The 25,715-nt window shown below is 38.9% G+C and overlaps 1 protein-coding gene across 2 annotated transcripts in view; it reads left to right on the top strand.

The window, feature by feature from the left end:
* SLC38A9 (solute carrier family 38 member 9) overlaps positions 1 to 25,715 on the top strand; it is a 49,600-nt gene that overhangs the window by 11,616 nt on the left and 12,269 nt on the right. Inside the window, exons 3-11 of one of the 2 annotated variants that reach the window (XM_075527353.1) lie at positions 5,538 to 5,670; positions 6,258 to 6,379; positions 6,529 to 6,592; positions 6,704 to 6,797; positions 7,775 to 7,945; positions 10,562 to 10,621; positions 12,859 to 13,056; positions 15,596 to 15,703; positions 19,268 to 19,374. In XM_075527353.1, the coding sequence (XP_075383468.1) occupies positions 5,538 to 5,670; positions 6,258 to 6,379; positions 6,529 to 6,592; positions 6,704 to 6,797; positions 7,775 to 7,945; positions 10,562 to 10,621; positions 12,859 to 13,056; positions 15,596 to 15,703; positions 19,268 to 19,374 (1,057 nt within the window). Of the gene's footprint in view, positions 1 to 5,537; positions 5,671 to 6,257; positions 6,380 to 6,528; positions 6,593 to 6,703; positions 6,798 to 7,774; positions 7,946 to 10,561; positions 10,622 to 12,858; positions 13,057 to 15,595; positions 15,704 to 19,267; positions 19,375 to 25,715 lie in introns of those variants that run through there. The other variant, XM_075527356.1, reaches the window with a different exon arrangement.

The raw sequence follows: 25,715 nt of genomic DNA, 5'->3' as shown, positions 1-25,715 counted from the left end.
AAAGGGAGATCAAGCCTTCTTCCTTTTCCTATTCTTTTTGAAGTCCCGTAGTGTTCTCACACAATGTAGGAGAGATCAGTAGGTGAAATTAAACAGTTTTAAGTTAAACAGTGTCTGTAGATTGGCATTCAGAGAAGCCTTTTTAATGCAAAAGTGGTTGGTTCTCCTTTGTTTTCAAAGTTCTTTTAACTTAGAAAAAGGTAGACGATGGTCGGGACTAACCTGTGCAAAACTACTGTTTCTGCATTCATCATGCTTTTACCCCTCCACACCCATGTTGTCTTTTTACTCCATTGCCTGCTTTTCATTTTTCTGTGTTGCTAACATTTTTACTAATTCCGAATATTCCTACTTCCTAACTGGGAAGAATTAGAACCTTCTTAATTAAGAACTTTCATACTTCTTTGTAAGAGAAGAGTAGAATAGCTTTGCCTTTGACACAGAAGAGGGAGCAGTGCTTGAAATGTGGTGTGGTAAGGCTTGCAAGTCTTTATCTGTTAAAATGTGTATCCTGTGAGCAACAGAGGCAACAGTATTGTGCTCTGAAAGGTTATTTTGGTTCTGCATCCAGCATTTTAAGATACTTGTGTGATCATGCTGTAATCATTATGATGACAGTAGTGATATGAATGTGGAAAAAGTTTAAATAAAATGTATTGCCAAGAGAATAAAGATCTTATAGGATAAACTGTAAGCATACTGTTTACAATGTTTATGTAAATTCAGACAGCTTAGAAAGTAAAAATCAAGTCAGTCGTGGAATTCTTTGGAATAGGTTTCCTTAAGAGAAGTGCACTGACATCCGTAATGTTCCTATCCAGATAGGCAGTTCCCGATTAAGAAATAGCAACCTATGAGTATAGTCTTATTATTACTTTTTCTCCTTACTTAAATTTATTCACTATCATGGAAATTATACTCCGTAGTTTCTCCTGTGCCATATACAGCATTCCTATAATAATTTGGTGACTCAGGAAAACAATAAAGCCATAGGAATTTACTAGCTTTTTTTCTGTATAATAGTCCTATCACATCCCTGAACAGTAACTGATTGATGTGAGGTGTCAAAGAAATATGTGCAATAAGCTAAAGTGGCTCCTCATGGTCTTTTTGGAGGAGAGGAAAGAAATTGTTTAGCATTCTGTAAAGAGGGGTTTTTTTTCATATTTATTTAAATATGAAAAGTTGGTCTAATGTGAAGTCATTAATACCATCATGTAGAGCCAAAACATACACTGATACAAAAAATTGTATTATATTGTAACAGCTCAATACTCAGAACACTACTTTTGATCAGATATCCAGAACTAGTTACTTGCTGTTTAAGAATATTTCAGCAAAGGTACTCAGAAAACAGTATTATTTAGTTTAAAACTTATTGAGATAGGTATTCGCCCTACTGCTTCATTGCTCTGCAAGATGTAGTACATTGCTGAAAATATCCAGAAAAAAGATGTAGCACCCTTATGAATGCTAGCAGTTGCAAGATTGTATGTAGTTTGCCAAACAAATTTTCCTATTGTGCTGTTCCCCCTAGCCCTCCAAATCCAACACTTGAACTTTGCCTAGCACAATATTTGAAACAACTTCAATCATGAGCATCTCTTTTTGTTTTCTTTGCTTGCAAAAATTGCTACCCAAGTTCATAATGTGAGGAAGTTTGGACAGAAGCCCTCTTCTCTCTTTTCCTGGACGAGCACTAGAACTCTTATTAACTGTCCCTTTGTGTGAGTGAGAAATAAGTAGCAGATGAGTGTAGCTGCAGGTTTTCTGGGAATTGTTTCTGAAGTACGTGTGCAAGGTGTAGTGTATGGGAGGCATGGACCTCCTGCATGAGATCCTGCATCTTGTCCATACACGTTCTGCTGTGGAAAACAGCTGCGTTTTACTGGTGTGTTTGTCCTGGTAAAAAGAGCATTGTTTTTTCAGGCTAGGTATTGAAATATAAATTGCAATTGTGTTTTTTAGTATGGGTATAATAAATTCATTGGACACCATAGTCTATCTCAATGCATGGAAATTGTCTGCACTGTTTTGCATTAGTAGTCACACCCTTTAGTCACGTAACCTCTCCCCTTCCCCCAGATCACATTGTCCACATCCTTTTCATAACCATTTTGCCACATGAGAGATATAATATCATTGCCTGTATGAATTGGAAAGTTTTCTAGGTATCTGTTGCAGCTGCTGCTGCTTGCATGTACAGAGCGCTTGTCTGCTAGACTTAAGGTCCCTAAAGAGAGTTTTCCAAAATACATCACAGATTATATCCTACCTGCTTTGGGCTTTGAAAATCTCAGTCTTTGAGAACTTCTTTGAGTCTTTGAGAGCTTCTCAGACTTCTGTCTGAGTATGCCCTACAGCTAGTCTTTGATCTGGGTGTAGCTGGGGGTTGGGAAGTGATCTTGATCCTGGACCGAGTGCTACCCTCTCCTAGTGGAGATCAGAGAAAAAGGTTGCATCCCAGCATAGCTTCCAGGTCAGACTGGTGTTTTCAGAGAGATCTCTAACAACCATAAAACTGACGGGTGGACAGTCTATTTTAGCATAGTCACTTCCTCAGTAAGACTAGAGGTGCAGTGGTACCCTGAGAAAAAGAAAATTAATTGCTGCTTTATATCATTTTCATTCACAACAGATGTGCACCAGAAGGGATCAAGAGGGGAAGTAGCCCAAAAACTGGCAGCATTAAACATGTGCACTCCTCCAGGCAGGAAGCAGAAGCAACAGATATATAGAATTTCTTTGGGGTTGTTTAATTTTTTTTTTCCTCACCCATAGATTAGATTCTGGATCATACCCTGCTGTTCTGTGCTGGACCATAAATTGCTTGTTCAATCCAGACTCTGTTCATAATACTGAAGAAAATGAAATATTCTCTAAAGAATTTCTTACCTTCAGACAGATATGTTTTTGCTACACGTGAAATTTTTCTTGATATTTGTTTGGTCATTGACTAACAACACTGCTTTCCCTATAAAATAGGATGTTAAATTCATGTTTTCTGTTATTTTAATTTTAAAATCATCCATGGCTTTAACTTGAATTGCTTCAAAAAATAATCTCCCATTGTCTTCCAGTCTGGAATAATTTTCTTTGACATCCATGTCAGCAGTTGTTGAACACCATTTTGAAGGAAATCTTTGCCACAGATCTGCTCGCTTTGAAACAAAATGTAGATTTTGTCTCAGTGTAATTTTTCCACAGTAGCAATGGAAGATTATGGGGATTTACTAATAATATTAAATGGAGATGGGGAAAGAGGTAGTCCTCATGAAGCTCTTCACACTATGCAGCTGCCGTATAATTAGCAAAGCACGTACTTTTTGTGTTCTAAATATAATGTGTGTCAGTGATCCAAAAAGAAAACGACAGAGAGCTGACTGGGGATGGGGAGGCATTTAAACATATTACATTTCCTGTTTTCATAACTACAGTCTTTATTTTACAGATCTTCTAATGAAATACTTCTTAGCAGTGTCCAATGATTAGATCAGCCCAATAAATTTTAAGGTAAAACAAGTGAAGTCCTTTAGAGCTGACTGTCCATGAGTATTTTTGTACATTACATACCTATGGAATTAGTTAGCCCTGTGTGTCTCTGAGTTCAGTAATAAAGCTATTGCTTAAAATTTTATTCCTGTTTAATCGCAGTATCTCTCTTACTAAGAACACCACAGAAGTCCACACATGAAATGGGGATTTCCCCCTTCATGTCAAAGACATGGAAAAAAAGGAGTCAATTGAGAATGTTTTAAAAATTGAAAGTGTGTTTGCTTTCATTTCAGTAAGTGGGAAACAGCTTAGCAAATCTAAGCCATTTTTTCCATGATGAAGGAAGATGTAAGAATTAATGATGTCTAAGGTGAAGGAAAGAATCAATTTGTGGAGAAGGAAATTATTTTTCTCTGTTTTCCACTTTTGTCAGTTAGTTTTTATTAGTCCCATAAATACTTTTACCTGCTGTGTCCCCTTAAGCACACAGGACTAAGGACCTACCTTAATCTCTTCCAAAGATGTAACAACCAGCTTCAGAGCTGTATTCCTTTTCTTCCTTCCAGATAAAAGGTGGTGCCATGGTGCAAATGCTTAATGATTCACTGGGAAAGAGAATGGGACGTTTGTCATTGTATTGAGAGCTGGGGAAGGAGGGGTTGACCACGTTCCTTTGTAGTCTGAGCCAGAAGTGGGTATTGAAAAACAGTCAATTCAAATAAACTTTGCTCATATTACAGGAAAAATGGCATGGATTTATTGCTGACCAAATTTCTGCTCTTGGTAGCCTGAAAGTTGTTGTGATCTGTACTTTTGTAAGTTCTGGTTTTAGAGTGGTCCTTGCTTCTGAGTGATTTAAACATCAGCCTGGAAGAAGAAGATCAGAAAGCTGTTGAGATTGCTTTAGGAATTAAAAGTACTGGTGAGAGGGGAAAAAAAAAACCCAAAACCCTGTATCAAGGCTTACAGGTCACCAGTATCCCCTCTCTTGTTTGAGAAATTAGCCTGTCAGTGCTAGGAGTGAATGTCTCATTTAGGCAATAGTATAGTATGCCTAGATGGAAGTAAATTACACTTGATTTAAAAAAAAATCTCTGCAATATCTTGATTAGGTTGCATATCTCTGGTAGTGCCCCTTGCATGAAGCTAGATTTATGTTGTGTTGTAACTTTAGGAGCAGCTTTCACTCTGCTCAGTACCTACGTGTGTGCAGAGAAAACAAGGGGTGTGTGGTGTGGTTGCTTTCTCCTTTAGTGGCTGTGACCATGCCTGGAGTCTAACTCGGCTGAGGAAGAGGGAAGGGAGGCCACCTGTGTTCTCTACATCTCTGTATGAGAGATATAGGACTTCTGTTGCTGACAGTCCTGTTATCCGTGATTACCTGATTTAAATCTGAAGGGAAGTTGTGAAGTAGTTCAGAACTGCAAATGGACATCTGTTGTTCCATGTTCTGTGAGAAATTCCATTCATGGTTGCATTGGCTTAAAAATAGTATGAGCACATGGACTTATTTGAGCTTGGTTCCTTTCCCATTAAACACAATTTCATACAATGTTTTTGGCTAGATTAGTAGTTCCTAGCCTTTTCATAGATGGTCCTCATTACCACTGCTCATTCCTCTCTTTTTCTCTGTCTTCTTTCTGCTTCTGCATTCTCATGCTATTTCTGCCTCTGTTCCTCATCACTAGTTCTAGCAACACTGGTTATAAGCACTAATAAGCTTGGCCAAACTTATTTAACATGTAGTTCTGGTGTGACTCATAGTTGAGAACTAGTAGACTGGGTATTAGGTCTGAATTTTGATGTTAGGTTGTCCCGCAGAATCTGGGCAAGAGGCCATTTTAATATGAATGGTGTAAACATATGATTCTTTCATGGATGGCAGCTTCCCTCATGGCAGCGATATTTTTGCATTTGCTGTATGTCAGTGAATGACACACTCAACCTGAGTGATGCTAAGCTGTTCTCTGAGTTGTATGTTAGCTCTTCTGTTCTAGGGTTTTAAGGTTTTCCTTTTTTTCTTTTTTTTTCCCCTCCTTTAGACCATTTCATGTGGAGCCAACAAACATAGTCAGTGTGAACGATGACATGCAAAGAGTCACTGATGAAGCTTCAGCAATGAATAAGCGGATTCATTACTATAGCAGACTTGCGTCTCCTGCAGACAGGGCATTGGTAAGGCAAAAACAGGGCCAGATCAACTGAGTGGTCTCTGGCATGTTGGGTCTTCCACAGCCTAGGTTTATAAAAGACGCACAAATAAAGGTAGAGGGAGAATTGCTCTGCAGCTTGCTTTGAAGCAAATATCTAGTAGCTGAGTGCCTTAACAAGGTCTTGTGTTATCACAAGCTGTGATTGACTTCTTGTGCAATGCCTTCACCATGCAAAGAAAACATACAAACAGCTTGAATTTTGTAACAGTGGTCCAGGCTGCCCATATGTGTGTACTAATTTCTCCCATCTATAAGGAGATTTAAGCAGTGGTCAGCTGCAATGGTTGAATTAGCATGATCTGTGCATAGTATGTTACAGACCTTTTGCAGAAGAAAGATCTATTTTTCTGCTATCTAGATAAAAATACTATCAGCTGTTCTTTTCAAGGGGAGAAAATTAATGTAGTCCAACTTTTTTTTTTTTTTTTTTAAATGCACTTTTCATGGAAAGATTTTGTGATTTAGAACAGTTGGCTTGCTGCTTGCTGTATTTGGGACAATAGTTACTTTAATGTTACTAATTAGTCTTGGTTTTTACCCATTTTTTAGATTGCTCCTGATCATGTACTTCCAGCTCCTGATGAAATCTACGTGTACAGTCCATTAGGAACTGCTTTTAAAGTTGACAATTGCACAGATGGCTATGGTAAAAACTCCAGTATAGTGACAATGTATGTTAAGCACCTTGCCATTTATTAGCCAGAAAATGCATTATTATTGAATGTTCTATATTGTATGGATAACTATTGTAGCTAAGAGGATAGTATCAAGTAAGAGTGCTTCTTAAATTATTCACTGGATTTTTTTCTTTTCTTCCTAGATTTATGATATGGAATACAATGATGGGTACATCTATATTAAGTATCCCATGGGGAATAAAACAGGTAAAACTGTGAAAAGTGTATGCATATGAAAATGTTTTTAGCAACATGGCTTGCTCTTCATTTTTCTGTAGTGTTATTGATAAAGTAAACAGTATTTCTCCCTCTTAACAGGCAGGCTTTACTTCTGGAATCATTCTCATCTTACTGATGGGCATTTTGACTCTCTATTGCTGCTACAGGGTTGTGGAATCACGGAAAATGATACGTAAGAAGTACAAAGCTTCGTTATGCAAATATTTCCATTGAGTTTGACATACAGAGATCTAATAGATTCTTAGTTTGTCTGTATCTTTACTGTATGTTAGACCTGGCCTACAAATAAAAGCTGTTCATTTGAATGTCTCCCTACTTTTGTAGTCTGGATCTAAGCTCTGTAAGCTAAATGTCTGTCTTCCCCTGTTACATTATCCTTCAGTTCCTTGGGACCTAAGTATTACAGTGAAACCCAAACTCTTAGCAAGCAAGGTTTCAGATGTTCACTTACTAAGCATTTGGGGATTTACGGAGTTAGAGGCTTCCCTTCTTCTCCATAAGCACTATCCAGTTCTCTACATGTATTTCTGATCATGTTCCGCAGTGGAACAGCATGGGCTGTAGCTGCATCCACTTGTGTTGTATGCCTGTACTACCCTAATACTTGTATATATTCTGTGTTGGAAGTAATCTGTGGACAATTGCCTCACTGACAGTGGTTCTACTTAGAATGTACTTTTATTGTTCAAAACTCATCTTGCAGCTCTTGTAGTTGGTGCTTTTATGCATAAACTAACCCCTCACTTGCTCAATAAAGGCAGTTAAGACCTCCAGTTTGAGACAGCTCATTTTAGGGCACTGTTGAGGACTAGTTCATGGTCTGGCCTACTTTGCCATAACTCCTGCAAAAGGCTTTAGCTGCAAATGCATGGCTGCATTTTTGCCACCATGTCTTATTCCAGTGCTTCTGGAAGTACTCAGAGTAGTAGTATGGCCACAATAAATGCTTCTACTTCTTCAGGCTCCTTCAGTCGAACACCTAATGAGTGTTACACTTCAAAGGTCACAGCAATCTTCTTAACCCTTGGAAGCACTGTGAATTTGTGTCAGAATATTCTGAAACAAGAACACATCCTGTCATGAAGAGTTCTACTGACTCTAATATAACGTTTTGTTTAGATATGTTTCTGGTTTTTGTATCTTCTTCAGCTTTAATAGATACCTCAAACTGGGAATTCCCAGATGTTTGCAAGTATTACTTTGGATCCTTTGGTCAATGGTCAAGCCTCTTATTTTCTATGGTATCGCTTGTTGGAGCCATGGTTGTTTATTGGGTGCTTATGTCCAACTTTCTGTTCAACACAGGAAAGTTTATATACAGTAAGTAATACATTTTTTGTTACCTTTTACAGCTATCTTGTGGAAGGATGAAGACTTTGCTTTATACTGAAAATGGATTGTCCATTTTGCTTAATCTTGATTTTTCTGTTACTTTGCATGAAAAGTCAAGTGAGACTAAGTAACTGTGTGTGGAATTATGGGCACAGTCATGTATGTTTTCAAAGCCAATTTCTCAATCTCTCTCTTAAAGTGTGGTTTTAATGAAAGACAAAAGTACCAATTATCTGATTTGCATGTCAGTAATGAGGCTTCTTGGTGTAGTTTAAACAACCCAAACCTGGTTGCTTGTTTCCACTTTGTATATTCACTCCCCCTTTGTTTGCATGGGTGTAACTATTTAAACAGCCATATAACAGGCTAGGCTGTTGAAATGATCCAGGTTAACAAAAAAAAAATCTAGTTTCATTCTAGATTTCAGCAAACACACTTAGAGTGCTGCCATATAGAAAGTTTCTGCAAGCGTCCCTGAGGGAATGATGAACTGTAGCATAGTGGAAGAATGATTCTTAGACTGGCATTGCTACAAAGGAAAACATACTGGTTGTTTACACCCTTGTATGTGCACACACACACAAGCTTTTGTGGATACAATCAATTAGGTATGTAGAGTTGTGGGAATAAATGATGGAATTGAGAGCTTTGAAAATCTGACTCATAGCGTTGAATAGCACGACTAAGATTCAGGAGTTTCTGTTTTGAAGGTAATTAACAAATCTCTGAGGAAAATAACAGCACAGACACTTATACCTCTTAAACAATGTTTAATTAGAGTTCCCACCATCCCTGAAGGACATACTTTACTTTATTGGTTAATGACTTGTGTATTTTACAGCTGACCTAATTCATACGTTGTTAAGGCCATTTCATTTTAGGCTTTGTTTTTTTTTAATAAGGTTAGCACTTTAATCCTAAATTATTCTAAACCAAATAACTTCAATTCTAATAAGCAAACTTCAGAATGATCAAAACAGTTCCTTTTCTAGGAAAAAAGTCCTGCTTTTCCCTGAGATGGTCATGTTATTTTATCACTTCCCTATATCTGTTAGGGGTTCTTACTTGTTTGCTCTGTGATAACTTTAATCATTGGATTCTTGTCCTAATTTTCATAGTGGCTACTTAATTACTAAGTTATAAAAGGGGTAATAGGATGTAGGTTTGACACAATGGCATCTTCCAGCCATGCGTTTCTAAGTTATTCTAAGCAAGTTACTGTATTTAATTCTAGTACATTTGGATGACTTTTTAAAAAATCTGCACACACAATTTAGGTGGGAGCAAATTGATTTTCGAAGGGAGGATGGTGTAGAAATTAGTAGTATGCAAAGAATGCGAAAACTGTAAGCCAAGTATGATATCTCGTCTTTTTTTTTTTTTTTTTTTTTAACATGGTGTCCCATGCTATTGTTCTGTTTTTGGTTTATGAAACAGAAATAAATCCACAAATGCAATTGCTAGTCCTAAAACACTTTTTAAATACAAAGGAAACATAAGTTGGCTATCTGTCTATAACTAATTTTAAAGTGCTCTAATTCTGTAAGAGCTATCAGTTCTTGATAGCTTCACACTAGGTACTTTTTTTTTAAATAGCAACGCAAAACAATGGTGAAGTGAGGAGGTGACGAATGATTTTAATTAAATCTTCTGACTGTTGTATACAGTGAACTGATATCAGTAAGTATGAGAAACTCAGTTGTGTTTCAGGGTGTCATAAATCAAAATGAAGAAACAAAAAATAGTTTTCTTCCCACAAGACTTTTTGTTTTCTTTATGAGAAACAAGCTGCTGTTAATTGCCTTTAAAAAATCTGCGGCCTACTGCCCCAGTTGATTTTCTGTATGCATAATACTCCCACATGCAGCAGAAGCAAATTTTAACCAGCAACACAGTAATTAAATTTCCAAGCTGATGGGCATTTTCTGTGTATATATATGTAAATAAAAGGAAACTGCTATCCAATACTCTCATACTGTTGAATTTGCAGATACTCGAAAATATCTGGTGTGGCAGAGCAGTAAAGTAGCACAGGAGTGTACTTGGAAACAAAATACTACTAGAGATGACAGTAGACAGTGGGACTTAAATCTTTTTCCAGAGATTCCCTTCTTTAAAATACAACATGGAAAAAGCATCCCACAGACCCTCTTCTGAAAAAAAGATTAGAAAAATGAGTAGGGGCTTTTTCTGTGTAATACCATCTGGACTAAGGATATGGTTGCGTGCACTTTTTTTCTGTCCCCAAAGAGGCTGGTTTTAAGATGCATCTCCTCACCAACTTACTGAACAACACTGCAGATAGAGGAGCTGGGACAAGCGGAGGTGTGCTGGGGGAAGAGGAATGAGCAGCTGGGAGGGGAGGCTTGGGAACTTCATAAATGGACAGGACTGCTGAGAAGAAAGTAGTACAGTGAGGGGCTACTTTAAAATACTTAGAAAGTTTAAATACCAACTTGGGGTTGGGGGGAGTGCAAGCTGTGGTATCATGGCTCTGATGTAATTTTCCAAAGTATTTCCTTACTTCATTTTTATTAAGTCAACAGATAAAAGCCTAATAGCAGGTTTGGGACATTGATAGTAAGATGATTTTCTTCTTTTCAGATTTTGTTCATGACATTAATGTAACAGATATTGTCCCTGGCACTAATGGAAGTAACAAAGGTAAGAAACACTTATTAGTGTTGTGTTTCCTGGTTTAGGGGGAGGAGGTTTAAAGGCAAATCATCATGTTTCCATGCCTAACCACATTCCAGTTATAAAGTGTATATTGAAAGTTCTAACTACTTGTTTTATAAAAAAAAAAAAATGTAATTGTCTATGTGAGATTTGTACTTCCACAAATAACCACACACTTGGAAAGCTTAATAATTGGAAAAAAAGAAAGAAAGAAAGAAGGTGGGGGTGGGGATAAGGATTAAAAAGCAAATTACAAGTTTGTGTATACCCAGATAGATCCTCCTTAAAACCATGAATGTTAGACCTCTTAACAGTAGTTGCACAATGAGGAATTGCCTTAAGGAATTTTAACTTTTGCACTCTAAAATTGAGGCACATCAGATCTGTTTACTGTTCAAAATCTTGGCTGGGGCATCTTTGCTCCTCACCACTTCTGCAGCAGCATTTGTATTTAAAAAAATACTGTAAGAATAGCTTTAATGATGCTGAGCGCAAAAAGAAGCAAGTGTCAGGCTACATGAGTGTCCGCTTGCATTCTGTGGAGGATCTGACATTTGCATAACTAAGAGAAGAAACTGCAGTCACATAGGAAAATAGGTCTGTTGTGAGTTCTTAAGTAGGCAGAATAATGTAGAATGAAGGCAGGAGCTAGGCATTGTCAACCTCTGATCTTCCTGCCTATATATAGTAACTGAACATGTAGTTCTTTGTTATGAAGCAGAAAATTTTCTCTATCCTGGGTGCTTATGGGAATGGGGAACAATTTCAGTACCAGCTGGACAGCTGTGTGTCACACTAGCTCCAGCCATGTTTCTGGAGAGCAGCTGTTTGGAGTCAGGCAAGGAGTTGAGAAATAATTCTGAAAACCAGTTGATTTGCATTTGAGCTATCATTGAATCATGTTTCTCCTACAATCCTTACCAGCAAGGCATCAATAGCTACTGCAGTGCTCTTTCTCTTGTGCTTTCTCTGGCTTCTGCTGTTCTGTCCCATTCTTATGCAGTAGGGGGTATAATTTGGAGACAAAGTAGACAACAATATTCCACAGCATCTTCCAGCAACTGCAAGATTTAAAGCAGCTGCTTCACAAAATTAAGGGCTGCCAGATGCTCAGATGACTTTTGGCAGGGCATTCAGGGCTACCAAGGGGATCAGTAAGAACGAAAGCATTTTTCACGGTCTGTGAAACAATCCTCTTATAAGCCATGGAGAGAAAGCAAATGAGAAAACTGGAAGTAAAGTAACATAATGTTCTCTCACAAAATTTGACAGAATACTTTCTACACCTTTGCCTTTGTAACAGAACAGGCACGCAGCCAATGTGGAAGGAAGGCTATCAAGTATTTTGGGATGCCAAAATTTAAGATAAAATGTTGTAAGAACAATAAGACGGGTTCACATTTCAACACATAACTTTGTAGGCATGTGTTAGAAATGCTGATATTAACAAAAATTAAATAAACATGGTTTTATCAAGGGGTCTTCTTGTTTGGTTGGTTTTGTTCCAGTCACTTGTTCAGGTGCTGCCATTGATCAGCCACCATGTAACAGGAGTGTGACGTTCCCTTTTGGCAGCATATCTTAAATTGCTTCTGTTGTGTTGTCTAGCAGTGATGTACTTGCATCTGGCACGGCACCAAAATGATGGTGTTTTGGTTTGGTGCATGAGTTTTCGACCTGCCAATTGTTATGGTAGCTTTCTTGTCATCCTTAGTTTGTGTGTTCCCAGAGCAACGTACAGTAATACAGGCTCTTCTGTACACAGGTGCACTTGCATCTTGGTTCATTTGATCTTACTGAAGTGTGCAGAGACAGATTACAAATGCTAAATACACAGCCAGATGCAGAGGTGTGTTGGTATGACTTGATTCCAGCAGGTGCATGTAGACACTGAACACACCTAGTTACAGGTATGTGGCCTTGAAGGCTGATCCTGTGCCACAGCTCAGGCTTCAGACAAATTAGTGTCTTTGTTGTGCTTGGCTGAAAGAACTGTAGCACTTGTCAGCTTAGAGTGCAAGGTGCCTAGCATTGAAATCTTAGCACTGAACTGATAAAAAAACAAATGGAAGGTAGGAACTGAGTTGTCAAACATTGCTTTTGAGTGGTCCTATTCCCTATAGGTAGAACACTCTGCAGAAATTTTTGGATCTTGGCTGTGAAGATTCTGTGCGAGTAAAACCCTTTTCATCTGGGGATATTTTTCTTTTACTTTCTTCCAGTCATTTGTCCAAGTGCTGCTAGCAGTCACCCACCACAGAAGAGGAGTGTGATGTTCTCTTCTGGCAACAATACAGGTTTTGAACTCTTCGAGGAATGGTGGGACAAATCACAAACAGTACCATTTTACCTGGTTGCTATTCTTCTACCCCTGCTAAATCTGAAGTCTCCATCCTTCTTTGCAAAGTTTAATGTCCTAGGTAGGTAACAAATACTATTAAAGCATTGGTTCCTTGTTGCTAAAATGTATAGAAAACAGTGAAAGCTACTCCAATGAGTAGAATCATAGAATAGAATCATAGAATCATTTAGGTTGGAAAAGACCTTTAAGATCATCGAGTCCCAGCCGTTAACCTAGCCCTGCCAAGTCGACCAGGAAACCATGTCCCTAAGCACCACATCTACACATCTTTTAAATACCTCCAGGGGTGGTGACTCAGCCACTTCCCTGGGCAGCCTGGTCCAATGCTTAACAACCCTTCCAGTGAAGAAATTTTTCCTAATATCCAATCTAAACCTCCCCTGGTGCAACTTGAGGCCATTTCCTCTTGTCCTGTCACTTGTTACTTGGGAGAAGAGACTGACACCCACCTCTCTACAACCTCCTTTCAGGTAGTTGTAGAGAGTGATGAGGTCTCCCCTGAGCCTCCTTTTCTCCAGGCTAAACAACCCCAGTTCCCTCAGCCACTCCTCATCAGACTTGTGCTCCAGACCCTTCACCAGCTTCCTTGCCCTTCTCTGGACACGCTCCAGCACCTCAATGTCTCTCTTGTAGTGAGGGGCCCAAACCTGAACACAGTATTCGAGATGCGGCCTCACCAGTGCCAAGTACAGGGGCACGATCACTTCCCTACTCCTGCTGGCCACACTATTTCTGATACAAGCCAGGATGCCATTGGCCTTCTTGGCCACCTGGGCACACTGCTGGCTCATGTTCAGGTGGCTGTCAACCAATACCTCCCAGGTCCTTTTTGACTGGGCAGCTTTCCAGCTGCTCTTCCAGTAGTTTGCTGGCAGCTGATTGTGCCTCAGAGTGGTTTGCTGGTTGGTTTGTTAATCATCCACAGGCTTTCTACCGTGCTTTACTTGAGTCTTACAGTTAATAGGGAGTTAATTTTTTTTCCTTTGCTCCCTGGACAATCCTGTAAAACAAGTTCCACTATATGGCATTGAAGCCCATGATGAAGAGAACGGGAAATGGAGATGGGGATCACAGAATGGGTTGAAAAAGATGGAGATGTACTGTAAATGAGGTAGAGGACAGGGAATTGAGGGTCTAGTTTGTCCTCTGTTCCAGTGTGACACTTAATTAGAACTTGGATCTGTTATTGCTGGAACCACTAAATGAAAATACAACACGGGAACTTGGGTAAGTGATAGTGCTTCTGTGTAAAGAGTAAGGTTTTTACATAGACTAGATATAACATTAGGGGTAAGAAAATATTTTATCAAGTGAGATCTAGCCATAACTGTATCTGTTTTTAAAATAAGCACATCATCATGGGCAACTGTTTTTTTAATTTGAGAACCTGGATATTAAAAGATGAAATTTCTCATAACTTCAGTAGATTATTATGTAATTCAGAAGCTGTTCAAAGTTGCCTTAATTTTTGTAAACCTTGAAGTTTATAGGACAAGAAAAAATGGAAGGCAATTTTTGAGATGCTGAAATGAATCTTAATAGAGCACTTTTACTTATCTTTACACCTACAGAAACCTAAATCATTAGGAAACTACAGAATATTTTAGTTGTTAAGCTGATCCTCAAGTACAGAACCTTTTATCTTCCTAATTCCTAGACTATGCTCTGTATAATCAAATGGTAATGTCTTCAGTTTATTTTTTAACCTTGGAGATATTGCTAGAATGAAATTATGTCTTATCTGAATCTGTATTCTAAACTGCAAAAATGCTGTTTCTTTGTCTTTACTTACTTACAGCCTGTTCTCTGGTGACTAGCAGTATTATTGACTGGGAGGTTGCATTGCAGTAGCCTTAATTACTGTTGCACAGTTTCCTTCAATTTTTAGGTATTATTCTGCCCTTACCTTTTTCAAATGGCAGGAGCCAAGATCGTATGCTTTCCATGCCACATGCAGACACAGCAAGGCAGTTATATCCATCTGTGATCTTATCTGTAGTCCCCTAGTTGTGCAGAGTATCGCTGGATGCCTCAACCAATGAGATGGAATGCAAATCCAGTGTTATGATCAAGGTTATGATCAAGACAATGTTTAAATCAGTAGCGATCAAATGTCATTATCAGCTTCTAGCTGCCAGTGTAAAGTTCACAATTGCAGTAAACATTCATATCTCATTGGGCCATTTGGTTCAAAAAGTCAATGACTGAAATAGCTGCAGTACTGTGGCCGACTCTATCTCATGTTAGATTAAAATCCTGATAGCTGAAGCTGGAACCGATCTGTTACTGCCTAGGGACCTCCCTATCTGCCCAGCACCAGGGATTACAGGGTACTTCTTCCACTGTCACAAGTGGAGGGTCTGGAGAACATTAAACATGCTGAAAACTTGCACTGGGTGCAAGTGCATTATTCTTTCTCTCTGACCTATGAAAGAAATAAAGAAAAAGAAAATTTAGACCTAGCCTGTATTTTTAAGAATTAATACCAACTCTAAGTGTTTGGGCTACTGGTAACTAGTTGGGTGGAGCAAGAATAAAACGCAGCACAAATACTTTCTACTGCTTCATGGTGTTTGTGTGGCTCTTGTCTTTTCTAGGTACGGTTTCAGTTGTCTACTTAGTTTTTCTGGTTACTGTAAAGGCTGCTCGTCTGGGAATCCACTTAGAATACAACTGGTTTACAAAGAATGATTTTTTTGTACCAGGTAAGATAGTTAAAATGCAGTAATGAAGCATATATATGATAGGTTTAAGATTTTTTTAAAGCAATTCATGAGTGACTTTCTCATTTACCTTTTAACACCTCTGTGACATAAGTGAAGTGAGGAAATGCTGTCTGATGTTGCATGTAGAGGCTCAGGAAGGATCCCTTGTGAAAAAGTGACAAGAAATCCCCTTCCTAGTGATGTTCCTTAATTAGGAGACAGTATCAACACTGGAGAAGACGAGGAGTGCCCATCAGAGGTATCTCCAATATATATCATGTGACAGGCAACTTGCCATAGTCCTGTCTCGCCTATATTATAGTAAGTTCTGGCTGCACCATTTTCAGATCATCTCTATTTTAGTAGCAGTTACAAATGACAAACTGTAGACAGACTGACTGGTTAAAGGTGCTGCAAGTTCTCCGCACACTGTCTTGCTTAAATGAAATAGCTTATTCACCGTAATTTATAAGTACGATTTTCCTGTACTTCCCGATCCATCTCAGGTTTTAGTCTATAATCTTAGCTCTTCTCTTTTAAACACCCATTAGCTCTCCAGTACGTTTCTTTTCTTTCTCAAATGTTGTTTTGGTGGCTGTCTGTTTGTTACAAATTACTGTTACAAATTACCATGTGAGATGTCACAGTCATAAACAGTGGTATTGCATGAACAGATGAAGAGATCAGTTTCTTGTTTTAGGAGGCTTGGAATGAGAGATCTGGGGTTAGGTCTTAGCTGTTTTTTCCCAATCCTTTTCAACAGGCAAAATTGTACGACCCATTAGCGCCAAGGAGCTGTCCCCTGTACTATTGACTTATATCACTCCTTCTCCAAACAAGAGTATTTTGTCCTTCTTTAAAAGTTACTTATTTACTTAAGGCAAAATTCAGAGATAGGGTTTCTTTTGTGGGTTTGTGCATTTTTAGTTTCCCAGTCACAATAAGCACTGTACTAACAGTTTTATGCATGGGTTGCAAACTATTGTTAGGTCCAATAACGTAGAATTGGAGAAGAAAACAAGGATAACTTAAAACATGAGGATGGATTTTGAATTAATGTAGCAAGATAGAGGTCAAAAAAAGAAACACCAGAGTTGTTCCGTGTTTCTAACAGAATCTGATCTAATTCGTGGAATCACAGTAACACACTGTGGCAACAAGAGTAACAACTCAGTGAGTAAACTACAGATAGCAGTTAGTTGAGTAAAGTTACTGATATGAAATTCAACTGATTTAAGTGTGTTCACATCATACTTACGGTAGTCTTGCAGCTTCTTATTCTTAGCCTTCTTCTACCACCCCCTTTGGGTTGATTCAGCTCTCTAGTTGAACTGAAATTGATGTGGCACAATAATAAGCAGAATAAACAGCTTAGCTAGTGTATTCCATGTAGGTTTGGCAAAGAGGTCTGCTCAAAACCCAGTGTTCCCCTTCTCTGCCCCCCAACCCCTAGCTGTCATCAAATCTGTTTGTTCATTTTTCCATAACTGGTGAAGGTCATTCCTCCCTCATCTCAGCCAGGCATTCAGAACCCTATTTCAAGATCTGAATGACAAGAAACAAGTGAAAGGCTGTGTAAAACAGTTTCTTCAACTTGGTCATGTCGCCAAGAATCAAAAAATTATTGTCCTGTCTGGCTGAGTCTTCAAAGCCAGGCAATTTTTGCTGAGTGTGACTGTGTGCAAGACCAAAGCAGATGCTTTGAGGATGAACTGGATTATCATCGTAATTCCCTGAGAAACCTTTTGACTACTGCAGCGTAAGTACAAACTTATAGATGGATGTAGGTAGTTCTGAAACAGTGCTGCCTATGCTATCTATTTTCCTCCATCACTGCATTTACTTTTAGGCAGAATTTTTGGACTAACAAACTACTTTTGTCTCCAGTGTAAAAATTTGGATTTCAAAGCATTGGATGATTAGCATCTGCATTAATGACCTAATTTATTTTGTATGGCATTATTCTTAATGCTATCTGTAAGTAGAGATGATACTTAAGCATGTGCTGCTCAGTCGGTAGATAGACCACAATGTTTGGTCTTGCTCCATTGCGGGCATAGAAACATGGTTTTAACCTGAAATGCCCCAGCAGGGAGTCTTCAAATGCTCATATGGCCTCATATCTACAGACTCTTGATGAGAGTGCAGGAGAAAATTTGCCCAAACTATAGCTCACTAGCAAACCCATGTAAACTGGAAACCAGCCTAAGTCTAAGAAATCAGGTTTTAAGCATCTTGAAGTTCAAGTCCAAGATCTATCCAGCAGTCCTAGTGTAAAACGAGTTATAGCACAACATGTGTGCCGCGGGTCACTGAGAAGTGGAGCACCCAGTAGTTTGATTATTTTGGCAATGCGACTAGTACTGCTAGGAGACAGACAAAGCATGTAGCTAGTGCATACAAATCCAGCTACTACTGATTGTTGTAGTGATGGGGGAAATGCAGTGCTGAAAGAGATTCTGAATCTGTCAATTTGATTTTTATTATTGAGATTAAAGTAGTGGATGGAAAACAAGCCCAAAAGTCGCTTGCACTCTCAATTCTATCAGTAGCACATCATGCTACTTAGGTATTGAAGATACAGTGAATCCCACCCCAAGGAAGACATATTCTCTCAACCTGGATGAGTCCTTCATTAATTGGCTGGTGTGTGTTTACCTTGCTGACTTCATAGCGCTTTAGAGAAATCTGGTTTAAATACGTTTGCATGGAGCTCTCTCTGGTTTGATCTGTAAGGGTTTGTGAGCCTCTGATGAGTGTTTTGCTATATTGCTGGATGCTTTCCAGAAGCTGAGCTAGCTCAGGGATCTCTAATTGCTGTTAACACTCTAAAGAGTACATATATCTTTATATAATACCAACAAAGATGATGCTTTAATGATGTTACAGATTGGTGAATTCCTAGACCAGTTGCAGTGCTTCTAGAAACACAATCTTGTTTACATAATACTTCGAGTATTCAAAGAAGCAGAGCAATGCTATTCCCATGGAGACAAAAAAATAAATAAATTTTTCATAGATGCTGTAAGTTGTATGATAAGACGGGAAGTTGCTCTGTCTTTCTTTATGCCCTGGTTTGTAAGCAGAACTTCTTAAACATCTACAGATGTCATTTTTCCTCTGGTAGCCTAAGTGACTTCTTAACAGCAAAAGATGCTCACAGAGCAAATGATTCCTTCCCTCCATCTCCCTGTTCAGGGACCAATAGATATACAGCCTCACTGCAATCAGTTCCTGCCTCAAAAATGGTTTCCAGTTAACTGTTGAGAAGCAGAAAAGCTTGTATGTGTAAATCCTAGATTAACAGAATAACTCTTTGATGGTTGGGGTCTCTCAAGAAACTTTGCTGGAGAGTGTGTTATATAGTAACCACTGTCTTCATGCATTTTGTACTTCCTGATTAAATATCTGCGTTGGCTATGGTCAAAGATAAGATAGATTGTCCCATTTCAATGTGGAGGTTTATGTTTCTGCCGGAAGACTCCACAGCACTGTATGTCCTCTGCATTTTGGCATTGTTTGTTTCAAAGAAGTAAGTTATTAACACTTTTTTTCCTCCCTTAGAGTTTAGAATTCTGTTCCCTCAGCTCACAGGGGTTCTGACACTTGCCTTCTTCATCCACAATTGTGTCATCACACTTCTTCAAAATAACAGGAATCAAGAAAACAATGTAAGTAATTTCACAACACTGTGCTGATTTGTATCTAGATTGCCAGGCGACACTAATTTTTTCCTGTCTGCTTCTCTTGAAATCGATCCAGGGACTGTAATAGCTTCACAAAAATGTAACTCACTCTTGTGATCTGATAAGAAACCAGTTATACATACTTTTCACTGGCTACCAACAAGTAACAGATACATCACAAATTTATTCAAATGAAAGCCTTGAGGAGGTCCCAGACTTATTTGTGGTGAGGCTGATATTAAATGGCCAAATTACACACGAGGCAGAAGGCTTGACAATGTTGTAAGACTGTAGAAAAACTGACCAATTTTAGAATGAAAAATGCTGGAGAATATTGGGCACAGGCCTGATTTTAGCAGAGTCTCAGGGTCGCTTCAGTAGTTTTGTGTCACAGTCAAAGTCAAGGTTCATAGGGAAACCTGACCCTATCTAGGAAATCCTCAAAGTTGAAGCCTGGATTGGGAACCTTTGTGCCATGTAGCCTTTGGACTGGTCCTTTGCCCTTGAAAAAGTTAGGTACTGCTCATCCAGATGGAACTGCATTCTTTCTTAATATCTTCCCATTATAAAATACAAAATGGAGTAAACATGATACAGAGTTAGAGTCCTAGAGTACATTTTTACTGTAATTATTTTGATTATTTAATTTTTTTCCTCCCTACTTTCCAGGACTCTTGTCCAGCTTCATTAAAATCTTAGCTGTAAAGGTAACTACAGTAACATACAAAGATTTTTAAATATTAGCGGTATGAAAAACTGGTACAGAATCACAGAATCCTGGAATGGTTGAGGTTGGAAGGGACCTCTGGATGTCATCTTGTCCAACTCCACTGCTCAAGCAAGGCCACCTAGGGTTGCTTGCCTGCACAACACATCAGATAAAAGATATCTGATTTGATTATTCAGAGGTGAAGTGCAGATTATGTGCCAATGCAGTGAGATGACCTTTTCTATAGTAATCTGCATAGTTATTTTTTTGTCCTTGTGAACCAATGACAGCTTGCGAGTGACCACCTCTGCAAAGGAGTCATGAGTTCTCCTCCAGGAAAGCTTTTCAGGGTTTATGGGCATTTCTTAAAATAGTTTAACAACTAAAGAGGGGATTAGTGGAACTCTGGAGAAAGAAAACTAAGTAAGTTTCTTCTCTGTTTTCTAAGAAAATCTTACAATGTGGAAAAGTGTAAGATTGCTCTTCCTCTTTAGCTGTGGCTTTCAAATTCTAAAGGCATGGTCACTCCAGCAATAAACTGTTTATGCAGACAAGGCCTAATGCTTCCATGCCACCTTCAGGACTTTTCCTCTGGCTTTTTCCCCTCCATTTACATCAGAGCAAGCAATCAGCTGCAAAGAGCAGCACCTGGAATCTTCTCCAGCTTGCTTTTCCTGTGTTAAGGAGGAAGAAACGGCTGCCTGCATTTGAATCGGCTTTTCTGAATGCCCTCCCTGGAGCTTAAGTTGAATTTCCAAGTCAGCCCTAGCACAGATCCCAAGCCCTTGACAAGACTCTCGTGTTCCAGCAGAATGTTCAAATTGCATGGGAAGAGCACCTTTAAGTATGACAGGAAAGGTTTGTAATGGGAAACCAGATCTGTGCATAGTTCTTCCAGGAGTTTTATTTGGCTAGAGATTTCCTTCCCTGTTTGTAGCTGTACAGGAACCTTTCACCTAGGACTCATAATGCTTTGCAAATGTTAATGAAGCACTGATGCTATTGAAGAGCTAACTGTTTTGTGATTATTTCACTAAGCTGCTGGACTAAGTGGGAGGTTTACATATGTATAGGGGTCTCAACTCCTGTCAGAAGTCACAGTGTTGAGGGTATTTTTTCCTATGTATTTACATCAACAAGGTACTTTCTTATATCAGTATCTCAAGCAGAGTCGAATGGAGACTCCACTGTTTTATGGATCGACCTGTTAACATGTCACTTCCATCAGAATTCTGTGAAAAGGCATAGAAGTTGGCAAGCTGGAAAAGTACTGTTTTAGTTTTGAACAAAACTTGCTGAAATGAGTGCTCATAAGAACAACTCTTTGGGGAGGTGGAAAAAAGTAAGAGAAACAATAACATTCCTTTTATGGAGTCAGAAATCCAAAACAATAGCAGCTTCCATTCTGGTCACAGGCGTGTATCACTGCCCAGAGCTAAAACACACATGGGGGGAGAATTCCTCTGGCTGCTATTCCAGTACAGTGGCCTGGGTGTGAGAAGAGCAGTGCACTGGAGTAAGCCAAATGTCAGCAGCACAGCCTGGAGAAGCCCTGTGAGCAGGGTTCTTAGTCTGCAGTGCAAAGTTGAGCTCCCTGTTCCCACTCCCTCTGCCGCTCCCTTGTATTTATCAGTGTAAGTTTCTGTGCACTGCGCAATCAACTCATTTGGAAACTGATTGCATAGAAAACTAACCCAGCCACAAAAAGGTAATTTGTTGGGGTTTTTGTTTGTATGGGGGTTTTTTTCTGATTCATGGCTGTGATCTGATTCCCTGAGCAACTGTACAGGTGCTGCACAAGCCCAGAGCACTATCTACAGGCATGAATATGCTAGTGCTGTCTCCTAACAATTGTTTGTGGACCTACCTGGGGGAAAGGCTGGGAGTGGGGAGATGTTTTTTGTCCAGGTGGTAACTGCAGAAGGCATGGAGCTGTGGATGGTTCTTATTTTCTGCAATATTGAAACACTATTTATTCCCTGTAAACAGAGTGGGCTCCATTGATGCTGCCCTACCATTGGCTTCTCTTTACAGCCAAAATCATGCACAGCATTATGCATCTTGGTGAAGTACTTTTTTGTCATCCTGTTAAATGTTATCACTTGCCCTTGATGAAGGGCAACAGGTGAAGTCTGGTTTTATGCTGTGGATCAGAGTCCTCTTGAGAGATTACAGAGGCAGCAACTCTTTTTTCAGAAATGACCAATCTGAAATGAGGTGATCAAAAAGTACTTCTTCTAATGTGGTAATAATTACTGAGCACTGATACAGGCTTCTCTACCCAAGAAGCAACTCTACAAACTAGCTTTCACTGTGGTACTGGGGAAAAAATGAGCTATTTTCTCTATGGCATGCAACAGGGAAAACAAGGCCTGGAAGTTGCCTTTTCTTTTCAGCGTCACATAGAAAATGTGGCTCTGTAGAGCCACAGAGCCTTCACTGTGCGGCATATAGTCCTGTGCCACAGGTCCAGCCTGCGCCTGGGTACTAGTCTGTGAGTGTGATATAATGTCTTGTACTTTCAGAGTTTTCTTTGTTAGCTCCACCCGATTTATCAGACTCATTCTTTTGTTAGGAGGCTGATTTCTGCCTTCATTCTGGTGCTGTTCTTCCAGAGGCACTTTTAACACTTTGTTCTGTGCATCTGACCAGAAAAGTTCCTGGTCGGCAGTAACTGCAGCGAACATACGTTCTCCAAGTTCCACTTCAAAATCTGCCTGTTAGTTCAGGTGTACTTGACAAGGGCTTGGCAGGTGGCAAGCTGTGATCCTTATGGACTGTGACCTGCATGTTATCTTTTGATACTTCCCTTACACTTGATCCCCCAAACACTTCCTCCTTTCAACCATTTTTTCTACATTTGAATCTTAGATTATAAACTCCAGGTGCGAGGATTGCCATATTATTTATGCTTAGGCAGCTTCCATCACAGTGATGTCCATTCTGAATATAAACATCTTAATACAAAATTTAAAATAGACAAATGCGATTATTGCTCTGTTACTTAAAATTAATCCTTTTATCTCTCTCCATGTGTCCTTTGGTTTTATCTGGAATTATGCTGTCTAAACAGTATTTATAGTCAAGGTCTTTAGGGATTGAACGCAGGTCTCCTGAAGAGTAATGAACAGTAATCAAAAGATGTTCATGTTATATACACAAAGACACACTCTTGTACAAAGATAACTGTCTTATATGCAGAAGCAGATGTTTGCAAGGGAGCTGACAGATGTTTGAGAAAAAAGAAATTCACGTTTTTGAGTTGTCTTTATTTCTTGTTGCTTATGGAAATCAAAATCTGGATACTCTTTGTATGGTGAGAGCACCTGAAGACAAGAGTCTGTTATGTTACATGCTATAAAAATACATTATCAAAATTATCTCAGTGCTTAGTTTCAGTACAGATGAAAGCATACACCCTTAACTGTAGGAACATGAACTGGTTAGTATAATCACAGCTAAAAGCACACTAGATATCTACCCTTAATCAAGTGTACTCCAAAGGAAGCAGTAAGAATTTTTTCAGATTGCTTGCCCTCACAACTGCAAGTACTTGTCACAGCAAAAATAGTTTTACAATTGGTTCTAGAGCTTATGTGTAGGCTGAATACAAATAACAACTACAGGTTACTATGCTGTCTTTACACGAGGCATACACCTAAAATACCAAATTTAAAGCAAATGAAAACAGGTTTTGTCAGATGATGTGCCTTAAGAAGGTCTTGGGTGCATTTTGAAAAATTGTCCAAGTTCTGTCTTCAAGAGATGAGAGTCCATGTCTGTCTGCAAAACCACCTTACCTTGATTAGTCTCTGGCTCCTGCGGTTAATGGAAGTTACTCATAAATACCTGTAAGAAATCTGGATGCTCAGATTTAGTATTCCTAAAATCACTTTTTAGGATGGGCACTGGTGCTTTTGAAGATTTAGCTATTATATAAAAGCCCTGTACAGCTTCTCATGTCACTGAGGAGAAATTCTGGGAATAATTTAAAGAAAATGCTGTTGCTCGGCCTCTGATGGAGGTTGACAGTCCTTACTAAGTGACCAGTGCTAGGAGAGTGTGAAGAGTCGAGAAGCATCTTCCAGCTGCAAGTAACTGGTCGGCAGGGGGAAGAGGTTGCGTCTGGAAGCACGCAGCTACCAGGGGCATGAGGGCCACCCTGAGGTACACGTTAACAGTGCTTTGTTGTCTGATGAGAAATATCATTGGCCTCTTGCAGACTGATGGCAAAAAAGCATCAATCTTCTACCCCAAAAGCACTGGCAAAATGAGCAGGAGATTCCAGTTCCCTCACTAAAAATGAGATTCCTTCTGAACTTTTCTTGAAACTCATAATCTAGCACTTCATACTTTCCTTGGGGACCGCCTTGCCCTCGGAATACCCCAGAAAGGTATAGGATATGCTTCTTTTGTCAAGGAGGTAGTGTGAAGAAACACTTAGGGAAACATTTCCATGCACAGATGTGATCAAGCTTTGCCCACGCTCAGTGAGCTGGCTGGAGGCCATAATTATGATCCTGGTCAGGAAACCATATAGTCCTAATAATTTGGTGCTGTTGCTGCACTACTAAGACTTGCTTCTCAGACATAGGAAAATATAGTCATGTATTGAAGCATTAATAGTAATCCTTTAAGAAGCTGATTATTAGCAGCAGCTGAATGAATGGTTTGCTGTAAGGTAATGAGTGTTTGGTAGTGTAGCATAAGCTTATACAGAATATAGTTAGTTAATAACTAGAAACAAATGGTCTCCCACTTTATTTCAAAAAAAAAAAAAAAGAATTGATGTAGAAGAATAACCCACTAAATACATCACTATGAGGTCACTCTGGTGTATGTGGATTCTGCAATTTCATAAAGTACTTGAGTAGATTTGCTGCTTATTTTCCAATACTAAATGTTGCTAAAAACTTTTAATTATTTTTGTGTAGTTGACAATCTTTATATATATTAGATACTTCATAGCCAAAATTTTCAGAAGTGAACATTGAAGTTAAGGTTTAAATCCATGTTTAGGTATAGGTAATATAGTTAAATACAGATTTATGACCCTAGCTTCAGCACTCTCTCCTAAGAATCTTTGATGATTATTTAGTTCATTTACCTGGGGTGTTTATAGAAATTCAGTAATAAAAGCAGATAGGCAATTTTAACTGAAAGAGTCATTATAAAATATAGTGTAAAAGCTAAAGGACATATATACCTCTGTGCCTACCTATGCCTTTCTGGTTTATTGGTGTTTTATTTGTATTTTTTATTTAATGGTGTATTAGCCATGTCTTCCATTATCACACCATTCATACAGACACCTGATGTATTAGTTTCTGGTTTGGAGCCAGTGTGTGTGGATCATCCTCTTTGGTTTCAAAGCAGCTTCTTAAAAAATGTCCTTTACATTATATCTGCAGTTGGGTAGGCTGATGTCTTTAATTGCAAGATTTTAGTCGTGACAAGAAATTTGACACATGGGATTGCTGGGCTTTCTGTCTTTGACAGCTGTCTCTGTGTCCCAAGGCTCTTAGGTAGGAGTAGGTGAATGTAAGAAAGTAGAGGGGGTTTCTTGTTTGTTTTAATAACCAGTGTACGTTTGTGCGTCCAGCAATAACATGGTACA

This window comes from Mycteria americana, chromosome Z (assembly GCF_035582795.1).
Source record: "Mycteria americana isolate JAX WOST 10 ecotype Jacksonville Zoo and Gardens chromosome Z, USCA_MyAme_1.0, whole genome shotgun sequence".
Taxonomy (NCBI): Eukaryota; Metazoa; Chordata; class Aves; order Ciconiiformes; family Ciconiidae; genus Mycteria; species Mycteria americana.
The sequence above is the reverse complement of the archived record's forward strand: the minus strand, read 5'-3'. Positions and strand labels throughout refer to the sequence as shown.